Here is a 13,247-nt window from a genome sequence, read left to right as displayed (position 1 = left end):
GAAAATAGAGATAAAATTTGATAAAATTGCAAAATTAAGTGGGGCCCATTACAACACCTATGGCCGGCCACTTAATATGATTTTTCAAATTAATATTTTCATTATTTTAATGCCAAATAAATCCTAACCTAAACCTAGTAAGTTGCCTATAAATAGAAAGTGATGGCTCATTCACAATACATGCTTTCATTAGCTTTCCATTTAAATTTCTCTCTTCGTAAAACCGAGCCCTTCCCTCACTCTCTACCTCGCCGAAACCTCTCTCCCTCTTTTCCTTCATCTTTTTCGTGACCCTATGAAAGAGTAAGTGCCCACACACAAGAAGCGCAACTCAATCATAGATTGGAAGACTCGTGAAGGATCAAAGCTTGAAGAAGAAGGAGATTCGGCTCGATCTTCGATTATACTCCTCGCTGCGAAAGGAATCAAGGGTTAGAGATCTGAGTGGAAGGAGACATTTATTCCGCTGCATCAATGTAAGGTTTTCCTAACTTTATATGTGTTTATTTTATCGTTTTAGAAAGTTCATATTTAGGATGTTAATAAACATACTTGTGAGTAGATCTAAGATCCTGGTAAAATAATTCCCAACACTATTTGCCACTAATGGAGTTCTCGTACAACAATAGCTATCAATCTAAAATAGGGGTGGCACCCTATGAAATGTTGTATGGGAGGAAGTGTCGATCACCACTACACTGGGATGAGGTTGGCGAAAAGCGATACTTAGGCCCAGACCTAGTAAGAGAGGCCACTGAAGCGGTAGAAAAGATTCGAAATAGAATGGTAACTGCACAAAGCCGCCAGAAAAGTTATGCCGACGCAAAGAGACGGAATGTAGAATTTGCAGTGGGTGATAAAGTGTTCCTTCGAGCGTCACCTATGAAAGGGGTTATGCGTTTCGGAAAGCGAGGAAAGCTAAGTCCAAGATTTATAGGTCCTTTTGAGATATTGGACAGAGTGGGACAGGTAGCTTATCGACTGGCATTGCCACCAGTATTAGCTGAGACGCATAATGTGTTCCATATTTCTATGCTACGAAAATACGTGTCGGATCCATCACACGTGCTGAACTATGAAAGAATGGAGCTAAAGCAGGACTTGAGTTATGAAGTGCGACCAGTTCGCATTATAGAGAGAGGAACGAAGGAGTTAAGGTCCAAAAGTATTCCTCTAGTAAAAGTTCTGTCGAGCAACCGTTCAGAAAGGGAGGCAACGTGAGAAATGGAGGGAGACATGAAAGAACAGTACCCCGAACTTTTTGGTAAGTCTAATTTCGAGGACGAAATTTCCTTTAAGGAGGGTAGAATGTAATATCCAGTTTATATACATATATTGGTATTTAGTATATTAAGTGTGATACAATTATATTGTTATTATTATTATTATTATTTTTATTATTATTATTATTATTATTGTTGTTGTTGTTGTTGTTGTTGTGCGTGTGTGACTAGAAAAAAAAAAGATATATATATATATATTAAATAGTGAGATAAATAAATAGTGAAGCATTAGATTAGTTAGTTTAAAATTTAAAATTTAAATTTAAATCAGCATAATTTTATCTGATTAGTTAAATTTTTATTTTTTTAAATTTAAACCTATTATACGATAGGTTATATACGTATATACTCTAGAACCCTAGCAGCCAGATAGTATCGTATTCCTTTATTCTCACCATCTCTCAATTTTTTTTTATCTTCTCTATTGAACCAAATCAATTGTTTTAATCTTAAGAGCTTCGGGGTCAGCAATCAACCGATCATCGTTCCGTATCTTCGAAATCTTCAGGTAAAATTCGTAGTTGTTTTTATTTTCGTTTTCAGAGAAATAGGCTTTCATAAAACTATCATATCTCTCTCCCCATAGGTCTGTTTTCAGTGATCTAGGTACCGTTTTAAAGATAATTTAATGATCTATATTTTTTTATGAAGAAACACTTTCCTAATTCTGAGTATTTCGATGTCAAAAAATTCATGTTTTACACTGACTGTCGATTTAAAGTTTTTTAAAATTTCTTTCCGATATTGCCTTAGTAAAAGTGTGATATCTCTCTCAATATCTATTATTTTACAGCGATTCTTGTACTGTTAGAAAGATAATTCAATAATTTATATTTTATTTGAAGAAACCTTTCCCTAGTTCGGAGTTCTTACCAGTCAAAAGTTAGGATCTTTACTCGGTTATGGTATTTCGTTTTAAGTTTTGTTTCAGAAAAAGTGTCTTCAGTAAAAATTCAATATCTCTCTCACTTTTGATCTATTTTAAAAGATCTTTATCTCGTTTTAAAGCTTAGGAAAATAGCTACATTTTTTATGAAGAAAGTATTGTCTAGATCGGGGTGTAACTATTTTTAAAACTTTTATTTTTGGGCTGTATTCAGAAATCGGCATGATCCAGGATTTTAAAAAAACTATTTTGAGAAAACATGCATAACTCCTAGGTTATAGCTCCGATTTTGATGATCTTTATACCGTTAGAAAGATCTTTCAATTAACTAAAAACTTTGTGAACAGTAGGACTTCTAATTCAAACGTTTTATAAGTCAAATTCTAGGCTAAACTTGCTGTACAGTAAGAATAATAAATATATTGAGTTTATCGGTGGACTAAGGGCTTCACTAATTGTTATAGGGCCTAGAAGGTATCGTAGGAGTTAATTACAGCGGAGTTGAGGTAAGGAAAAATAATTATACTTTATACTTGCTTTTTTATATGGTTTGAGTATCTAGTATGACTGCTTGAATAAATTGTATTGAAACTGTGGAATGTGATAGTTTCGGTGAAATAGTGTTTTATCGATGAATTGTATATGGCTGTTTAATCATGTTCCAGGTACTTGGAAGTGGTTGGAAACCACACATGTATGGTGATGTGGTAAGTGAGGCAGTGTACGTAAGGGTGCACTGGTTATTGGATCTTGCGTTCTGGTTAAGAACGTAAGACACTCCAGATTTGTATGGAAGCTGGAGTGTGATTGTGAGTGTGAGTGTGTGGTATTTCAGTATTTGTGTGGCTGCCTCTATTTATACTTATGATTAGGTTGTTGTATGTTTGATGTATATGTTTGTGCTATGATGTGTGAATGCTGGTACATAGTATTTTGTTTTTCCTTACTAGGCTTTGCAGCTCACCCCTTATTTACACCCTATGTGCAGATAAGTAAGCCTGTAAGCTTTCGGTGACAAGTTGAGTCTGGGCAGCATGGGGTGTATCTCGTGTGATCATGTAACTGCGTGTGGTCTTGGCCATCTTCCGCTGAAAGTTTTTTTTAATTTATTAAACTTATCGAGGATGTTGTCGTTTAAATTTTCTATTACTTTTCCCTAAGTGGTAATACTTTATTTTTAACTAGGTACCCATGTTTTAAAAAGTGTTATTTTTTTTTAATAAAGGCAACATTAGTATCTTAACGCCAGTTTATTTATGGCATCTTATTTTACGTAAGTGAGGGCGTTACAAATGGTATCAGAGCCTTGACCCAGCCGGAAGTGTGGTCGACGAGGACGTCGGACCCTGTAAGGGGGGTGATTGTGACAGTCAATAGTCCCGTGATCCGTAAGGGGAAACACCGGGTAAGCTGTGCAATCCCACACCGCCTGGGGAAGGTCAAGTGGGATGATTCTGAGACTGTGTAGGTATGGGACTACACAGTTAAAGAGAGCTTAAATGGATTGATTGGTACTACCTATATCAACAAGGTGCATCTTGTTTTTCGGTAGCCCATCACGAAAGAACTCCACAGTTAAGCGTGCTTGACCTGGGGTAATTTTAGGATGGGTGACCTCCTGAGAAGTTTTCCCAAGAAGGGTGATGTGGTTTTGTAACGTCCCCGCTTCAAACCTCCATTGGGTCCTTACACCCACGGAATGAATGGCTCTTATACACGAGTACGTCACTCTAGCTGCTTCATGGACTGATGACTGGCCCTACAGACCAACACGAGTGTTTCCAGCGTGCTTTGTCCTCACTCGCACCCTTCTTGGGAAAACTTCCCAGGAGGTCACCCATCCTAAAATTACCCCAGGTCAAGCACGCTTAACTGTGGAGTTCTTTCGTGATGGGCTACCGAAAAACAAGATGCACCTTGTTGATATAGGTAGTACCAATCAATCCATTTAAGCTCTCTTTAACTGTGTAGTCCCATACCTACACAGTCTCAGAATCATCCCACTTGACCTTCCCTGTGCGGTGTGGGATTGCACAGCCTTACCCGTGTTTCCCCACGATCACGGGACTACTGACTGTCACAATCACCCCCCCTTACAGGGTCCGACGTCCTCGTCGACCACACTTCCGGCTGGGTCAAGACTCTGATACCATTTGTAACGTCCCCGCTTCAAACCTCCATTGGGTCCTTACACCCACGGAATGAATGGCTCTTATACACGAGTACGTCACTCTAGCTGCTTCATGGACTGATGACTGGCCCTACAGACCAACACGAGTGTTTCCAGCGTGCTTTGTCCTCACTCGCACCCTTCTTGGGAAAACTTCCCAGGAGGTCACCCATCCTAAAATTACCCCAGGTCAAGCACGCTTAACTGTGGAGTTCTTTCGTGATGGGCTACCGAAAAACAAGATGCACCTTGTTGATATAGGTAGTACCAATCAATCCATTTAAGCTCTCTTTAGCTGTGTAGTCCCTTACCTACACAGTCTCAGAATCATCCCACTTGACCTTCCCCAGGCGGTGTGGGATTGCACAGCTTACCCGGTGTTTCCCCTTACGGATCACGGGACTACTGACTGTCACAAATCCGCATCAGAATAGGCAGTAATGTCCAATCTGTGAGCTAGTTTGAAGACTAAACCTGAATCAATTGAGCCAGCCAAGTACCTGAGAACTCTTTTGCAGGCTCCCCAATGTTCAGATGTGGGAGCTTGCATATATTGGCTGAGTTTGTTGACACAAAAAGAGATGTCAGGTCTTGACATTATAAGATATTGGAGAGCACCTATGATGCTTCGATAGTGAGTGGGATTGTCCAATAAAGTTCCTGTTTTTGCAGATAACTTGGTAGTGGAACACATTGGTGTGGATTGTGGTTTGGAGTCAAGTAGTTGAGTTCTAGCCAATAAATCTCTGGTGTACTTCTGTTGTGTCAAATAAATTGCTAAAGTGGTGTGATGAACTTCAAATCCTAAGAAGTAAGTGACTGAGCCAAGAGCTTTGACAGAGAAACTGTAATGTAATTGAGAAATAAGATTGTGAACAACATTGTTATCAGCACCAGTAATGAGAATATCATCAAGATATATTAAAATAAGAAGCACGTTGCCATTGTGATTGGAAAAGAAGAGACTGTTATCCAATTTGCTGCTCTTGAATCCCCACTGAACCAATGTGTTTTTCAGGGTGTCAAACCAGGCTCTTGGAGCCTGTTTGAGACCATAGATGGCTTTGTGAAGCTTGCACACATGATCGGGAAAATCTTTGTCCACAAATCCTTGTGGTTGAGCCATGTAAACATTTCTTGAAGTTGACCATTGAGGAATGCATTATTAATGTCAACTTGTTGAATGTCCCAACCATTAGAGATAGCTAAAGTGAACATAATTCGGATTGTGCAAGGTTTGATGACAGGGCTATATGTCTCAAAGAAGTCAATACCAACTGTTTGTTGGAAGCCTTTGGCAACAAGCCTTGCTTTTAGTCTTTCAACACTACCATCTGCATTGAACTTAATTTTGTATACCCATTTGTTATGAATTACAATCATGTCAGCTGTTCTTGGAACAAGAGTCCAAGTTTTCTTTTTCTTTAGAGCAGTCATTTCTGATCCCATTGCGACATTCCACTTGGGATTGGCAAGAGCTTCCTTGAAGGAAGTTGGTTCATGTTCAGTGTGTGTATTTGCAAGAAAGCTTCTAGTTTGTGAATGCCTAGTTTAGATCTAGTTACCATAGGATGTTGGTTTGTGGTGTGAGTTGGGACATGGACAGTAGGTATATTCTGAGGTACAGATGGAGGAGTACTGGTAGCAGTAGGGTACTGGTTTGGTGATTGTTGAGTTGTGATTGGTTGTTGTTGGTTGCTAGTAGATGGAACAGTAGCTATAGGTGAGATGGTTGTTATGTCAGGTTGTGGTGTTGGAGCAGGTATAGGACTTGGAATTGGGAAAGAGTGTTGGTTACTGGTTTGGGCAGAGGCATCTCTAGTGGGAAGAGTTGTAGGAAATAGCTCATTGTAGGGAAATTCTTGTTCATTAAAGGTCACACTCCTAGCCACATATATTCTTCCTGAAGGGTGTAGACACCTATATCCTCTAAAATTGGGGTTGTATCCTATGAAGATACATTTAGAGGATCGAAAGGCAACTTTATGAGAGGCATAGGGGGTAAGAAGGGGGAAACATGAACAACCAAATACCTTAAGTAAATTGTAATCAGGTGAGTGATGAAATAATTTTTCATAAGGTGTTTGATAGTTCAAGATTGGTGTTGGGAGCCTATTTATTAGATAAGCTGCAGAAGCAAATGCTTCCCACCAAAAAGATAAAGGCATTGTGGCTTCGGACAGCAATGTTAAGCCAATATCAACAACATGTCGATGCTTTCTCTCAACTCGACCTTGTTGTTGATGAGTGTGAGGACAAGAATTCCTTTGAACAATGCCAAGATTTTTAACAAGTTTGTACAAAAGGTCAAACTCTTTCCCAAGATCACATTGGACAGCTTGTATTTTAGTTTGAAATTGCCTTTCAACAAAAGAATTAAATTGATAGAATAAGGTATTAGCTTGTGATTTTGATTTCATTGGAAAAAGCCAAGTGAATTTAGTAAATCATCAAGGAAACTTATGTAATATTTGAAACCATCAGCTGAAGTATAGAAAGAGGGACCCCAAACATCAGTAAGAATTAAATCAAAAGGCTGGACAGTTTTATTAGAAGTGCTTTTAAAGCTGAATTGGTGCAATTTACCAGTTTGACATGCATTACAGAAATCAAGTGTCTTGCACTTTACATAAGGAACAATTTTGTGTAAAACTTTATTGAGTATAGGATGAGATGGATGTCCAAGTCTTGAGTGCCAAATATTGGCAAGTTGAGACTTGTCAAAAATCGAGTTGGAAGTAGTGGTGTGATTGAGAGCTTATGGTTGTGGAGGATCTAAGGCTTGAACTTCAAGCTTGTACAATCCGTCACTGAGATGGCCCTGCAGAAGAATTTTCTTGGTTGTCTTGTCCTTTATGAGACTAGAAAATTCATCAAATTCAAGAATGACATGATTATGTTTTGTGAATTGGGAAATGTTAAGTAGGTTTTTGGTTACACTAGGTACATGAAGAATATCTTGTGATACAAGAGGGTGATTAGGAAACTTTGTACACACTGAACTAGAACCAATTCGATGGATAGGGATAGAAGTGCCATTACCTACAACCACTTTACCCTTTCCTTTGTAATTTGTAGCAGTAGTAAGGTGGTCAGCATCATTTGTCATGTGGTGTGTTGCACCTGAATCCAGATACCATGCTGTTGAGTTGTCAATGTTGTTGTTCAATTCAGAGATAAGAGCCTGGGGGTTATCAGTGTTGAAGGGGTTTGAGGAGGAACTATTGGTGTTGGCACCTGTGTAGGTAATGTCAAAATAATGGTAACACTTGACAGCAATGCGTCCAGCACGTCCACAGAGTTGACAAACAGGTTTGGTGCCACGGCCACCTCTGTTGCTGGTGTTGGATCGGCCTCCTCGATTGGCACCTCTGAATCCACGAGTGGGATAGTAACCTCTGGTGCTGGCCACATGTGCTTGAACATTATGCAAAGAGACAGAGGAACCTCAGTTGTATGTTGCTGGATTTGCATTTCTTGACTTTGAAGCATGAATTGCACTTCTTGAAGAGACAGAAGTTCGATTCTTGAAGATAAATTGACAACTACAGCTTCGTACTCTGATGCTAATCCACCAAGATTGTATAGCACCAGATCATCATCAAAAATCGGTTGTCCTGCTGCTGCAAGCTGATCTGCAAACTGTTTCATTTTCAAGATGAATTCTTCGATCGAGAGAGAGCCTTTCTTGGTTGTTTGTAGCAGATTTCGTAATTGCAGTAGCCTTGCACGAGATCTGGTTGCAAAAAGCTAAGGAAAGGTGGTCCAGATCTCATGGGATGTGTTACAGTTGATAACATGACCAAGCATATGTTCAGTGACAGAATTCATGAGCCAATGCATCAAGAAATGGTCAAAACGCATCCAATTTTGAAATGCAAGATTGAGAATGTTACCTGCAAGAAATTCTGGTGGTTGAGGATGATGACCAAGAACATAGCCATCAAGATCGTAGGCTCTGACCGCAGCAAGAACCAGAGATCGCCATATAGTGTAGTTCGAACGATCAAGACGGATGTTTAGGGGGAGGAGATGATTGTTGGGGAGGGGAATTGGATTTTGAGCTTCAGGGGCTGGATCTGCAGCTCGAGCTTGGTGTGGCTCAACTCTTTCACCTGCTGGAGGTTCATTTCGAATGCCATGGTTCGACATGGCTCTGATACCATGTAAGAGTACTGAAACTCAGTACTCAAGATTGAGCAGAAACTGGAAAATGAATGGAGGAAGAAGATGAAGTGAAATGGGAAAGCTCAACTGAATACAGTTGGCCAGAAACATCTTATTTATATAGAAAAGTATCCAACAGATTACAATGCTAGACAACCGAAAATAAAGGGAGACAACTAACTAATTCTTTAACAGACTTAACTAACTTAATGTATAGTAAAAACAATGTAACAGTAACTAATCATTTTTACTTCTAAGAAGTTCATAACTCTAATCCAATCACTATTAATTTAGTTAATCATTAACCATTATCATTGTACACAAAAAAAAATGTAAGAGTTACAAATTAAAGTAGCTTGATCATTATGGTGATTGTAACAAATAGTAATTCTACAATAACAAGCATGTTAGTTTTCTGTTTTTTGTTGGCTTAATTAGTTAAAACAGGTAGTGTCTTTACTTCTCTTCATGGTTGTTATTAGCTTGTACTATAAATATAGCTAGCTCTTTGTACATTATTTCATTCATTCAATCAATGAATAATTTACTTCATTCTCTCCAGCATGACACAAAACCCTTTAGTAGATTTTCTGTCATCTAGATTGCAGGCCCAATCTGCATCTGAATATACTTCAATATTCATAGATGTTGAACGTTTGAATACAAGGCCAAGGTGAGTAGTGCCTTTGATGTATCTTAGTACCCTTTTCCAGGCATTCCAATGGGAAGTTGTGGGGTTTTGCATATACTGACTTAGCCTATTAATGGGAAAAGGCAAGTCTAGCCTGGTTAAGGTGAAATATTGTAAGGAGCCTATAATGCTTCTGTATATCTTTGGGTTAGGGAATAAGTCATTGTTGTTGGTGAACAACTTATTTTCATGGCACGTTGGGGTACTGCATGATTTAGAGTCTTCCATGTTTGCTTTCTTTAGGATGTCTTGAGCATACTTGGTCTGAGTGATATATAGATACCTTGTTCTATAAGCTTGGAAACCAAGAAAATAGTGTATTGAGCCCAATATTTTTAAAGCAAATTTTGTGTCCAGAGCTGAGAGGACATGTTGTATGGCTGATGAATCGTGTCCGGTGATCAGTATGTCATCAACATACACAAGAACCAGTAGAACATGTCCTTTGTTATTGGACATAAACATGGAGTTGTCTGAGACAGTGTTGACAAATCCCCATGAGAGTAGAGCAGATTTTAGTTTCTCTTACCAAGCCCTTGGGGCTTGCTTGAGACCATAGATCACTTTTTGTAACTTGCATACATGTGTAGGATGTTCACTGTCTTCAAAACCTCCATAACTATTCTAATTCATGAAACTCCTATATAAAACTAATCGTTTTTAGCTTAAAATAAAATCAAACCATACCTTAAGCTATCTTTCTCTAAAGATTTGCTATTCCGCTACTACCGGAGCTTAGATCGCTAGGTTTCAGGTTAAAAATCAAAGAAAATAGATAGGAAGAGATACGAGTTTCGTCAAAAGAGGAGAAAGGTTTCATTTTCGTACTGTAAGTTATAAACATATAATATATGTACTGATAACTTTTTTTTAAAAAAATTAATAATATAATAATATAATAATATATTAATAATAATTATCTTAACAGTAATAATAATAATACGTATTAATAAAAAAAAAATTATTAATAGTTATTCTATCATTTTTTAGTCAATAAGATATCTCTACTTCTGGGACGCTAAGTCAAATTCTACATACTCATAATTACTCTAATACTTACAATATCAACTTATCATAATATTCCCGTTAAATTTACTAATTAAACCTGTTATGATATTTTTGGCCCCCGATCGAGTCTCCAAGGTCGCCAAACTTAAAAATATTTTTATTTCACAAATAGCTCATATTACATTCACACATGCTATATAAATCTCCGTAATTAATAAATTATACTTATTTACTCCCTTATAGCAGACTTAAAATGTATGCTAAGATATACTAGTATGATCATAATCTTACTTATAATCTAATTAATCCATAATATAAATATAAATCCTAATTATTTACCATTAGGCTTATCGGGATATTACAAAATAATATCTTATATAAATGTATTTTGTACGAGAATGTTGAACATAATTTTTAGATATATGTGTAGTACTGGTATTATCACATGCAGTATGATAAGAAAAGAAGTGAGAGTATAATAATTATCAACACATCTAAAACATTTCATCACATAATTACTACTTTGGTCAAGCACAGAACAATCATTATGAGAAAAATTTACAGACAAGCCTTGCTCATGAAGTTGACTTATACTAATTAAATCAGCCTTAAGTTCATCAACCAAAAGAATATTTTCAACATTGGTAGACTTTCAAAATTGAGAGTTTTCATACCAATAACATTTTATGCTAAACCAATACCAAATGTTACCTCACCACATTGTATAGGCCTGATGTTGATAATAAACTCCTTGTCACTTGTCATATGTCTAGAACAACCATTGTCAAAATACCATATTTTTTAAGCAATAGTTTTATCAAAAATGCCAACAAGACATTGTAATCCATATTTGTTTTTGTGAAACATGTTTCTTTTTCAACTTATTTATTTTTTCGAAATAGTTTGACCTAAATATATTTTGTAATGTGAAATATTTAGGTCGAATGTGACCTTTAACGCCACAGAAATGATAAGTTGGAATAAATTTTCTTACTTAAGAACTTACCTTTTTCAAGTTTTTTTGGAGAACTTGCTTCTGCATAAGATGAATTTGCAGCAGCAGACAACGAATTTGCAGTAGCAGGAAAATTTGTTAGGACACTGGATCACATGAATTTTGGTATTCCATAAATTTTAGCACCATTTGAGCCTAGACCAGCCAACCCTCTTTAACCTGCATTTTGTACTTCCTCAAAAATAGATGAATCACAGTTAAGCATCTTAATATTTCTCTTAAGATTATCAAGTTCTTTCTTCAAAAGATTAATTTCATCAATTTTTAAACATAAATAAGTCTCATAATTCTTAATTTTTAATTTAAGATAAAAAATTTCTTGAGACTGATTTTTATTCATTTCTGTCATGAATCTATTTTCAGAACAAATTTGTATTCACTTTTCATACATAACCTTGTAGGAATCAACCACATAATCTTCATCTAGTTCGGAGTCATGAGATTCAGATTCTATAGCACAATGACAAATTTTATTATCTAAAACATTGTTGTTTAGCCAAACAAAGTTTCTCTTTTTCTGCAAAAAATGAGACATTCTAGAAAGAACAGAGGTTAAAACAACTAATTCATCAACCCTAGTTTCATAATCATTGTCACTCAAAGTTTCATTAAAACAATTATTATTCTTTTTTAAAAAATTAGTACATTCAGATTGTATGTGACCAAAACCATCACATTTTTTACATTGAACAACTCTTTTATTGTTATGCATAAATTTTTTTGAAGATGAATTATTTTCTGAGAATTAAAAAAAAAATTCTTTTTGTGTCCCATTGCTTTCAATAATTGAAAAAAACTTCTTATTAATATGGTCAATTCATTATCTTCCTTGTAATATGCCAGAAAATATTATGATATTTAATTAGGCTTATTTTATTAAATATGTAAATTCTTCCGGTAATGAAGTAAGATTATGAACTTACTTAGATTAATTAGTGTGAATTTAGTAAATGATTTAATGAAGCATAATTTATTAATTACGGAGGTTTTATTAGAATATGGGGGTATCATGGATACCATTTTTGAGATAAAATATTTTCGGGTCCGACGACTAGGGAAACATGACGGTGTGGTCAGAGATGTCACGACAATAAGGATGGATTATTTTGGAAGTATTTCGGACTAGTCTAGAATTTTAGAATGTCGATTTAACAGATTAGCTAGAATTATTAAAATGCCCATAGGTTTAATTTTAAGATTAATGGTATAATGGTTATTGTGATTAATGGATATTATATATATTTTGGCTGAATTTAAGTTAGTGGCTACATTATTTTTTTTTAAAAAAAAAAAGGAAATTAGAAATTAAGTAAAAGGGATTATTAGTTTTGATAGAAGCATTTTTGGTTTTGCTTCTTCTTCTTGGCTGAACCCTAGGAGAGTTGCAGCCTAAGGATTTTCTTGCAATTCTTCATCTTCTTGGCTGGATTAGTTGTGTGTTGGAGTCAATTGTACATTAAGGTAAGCATTCAACACTTTCTCTTATTTTTCTTGAAGTTTTAGATTACTATAGGTTAGGGTTTTTGGAATTTTTGGGGCTGTGATGTTAAGATAGGATTAGAGTATATTTTTAGGTTAGTTTATGAATTTGTTTAAGCTTATGGAGGTTAGATATAAGGGTTGTTTGGATTGAATATGTTTAGTGAAGTAAATTGAGCTTAATTTTCATTTGAGAATGTGATTTTGAGCAAATTGATGAATTATGGTGAATTGGTTATATTATATTTGTCATATTATACTGTTCTGGAAAGTTTGATTAGGTTTGGAGGAGGTTTGGGTCGAAATTGAAGAAGAGAACCCTTGAATTCCTCGTCTGCCAGAACCGGTCGACCGGTTGGTTCTGGTGCACCAGATTCAGTCGACCGGATGCCCTGCAGGGGAAATTCTCGAGTTTTCTTTCTATTCTGTTTTGGCTCGGGGTGATGCGTAGCATCTGTTTTAGGTTGTTTATGTGTTGTCTAGCCTAATTTGGAGTTGGTGAAAGTTAGATTTTTATAAGGTTTCGAATTAGGGTTTTATTCCGAAAC

At 36.3% G+C, this 13,247-nt stretch overlaps 1 protein-coding gene and 1 long non-coding RNA gene across 2 annotated transcripts; one reads left to right on the top strand and one right to left on the bottom strand.

Annotated features, from left to right (window-relative positions):
- Positions 1–2,631: 2,631 nt before the first annotated feature.
- Positions 2,632–3,716, top strand: LOC133036658 (uncharacterized). Its single transcript, XR_009687258.1, has 2 exons — positions 2,632–2,675; positions 3,158–3,716. It is a non-coding gene; the product is annotated as an uncharacterized LOC133036658 (long non-coding RNA).
- A 4,373-nt stretch (positions 3,717–8,089) lies between these two features.
- LOC115713487 (uncharacterized) lies at positions 8,090–8,491 on the bottom strand. The gene has a single exon (XM_030641970.2). It carries the CDS (start codon positions 8,489–8,491, stop codon positions 8,090–8,092), a length of 402 nt encoding a protein of 133 aa, XP_030497830.2.
- Between the last annotated feature and the right edge of the window lie 4,756 nt (positions 8,492–13,247).

This window comes from Cannabis sativa, chromosome 4 (genome assembly GCF_029168945.1).
Source record: "Cannabis sativa cultivar Pink pepper isolate KNU-18-1 chromosome 4, ASM2916894v1, whole genome shotgun sequence".
NCBI classification, from domain to species: Eukaryota; Viridiplantae; Streptophyta; class Magnoliopsida; order Rosales; family Cannabaceae; genus Cannabis; species Cannabis sativa.
This window is presented reverse-complemented; position numbering and strand designations above follow the sequence as displayed.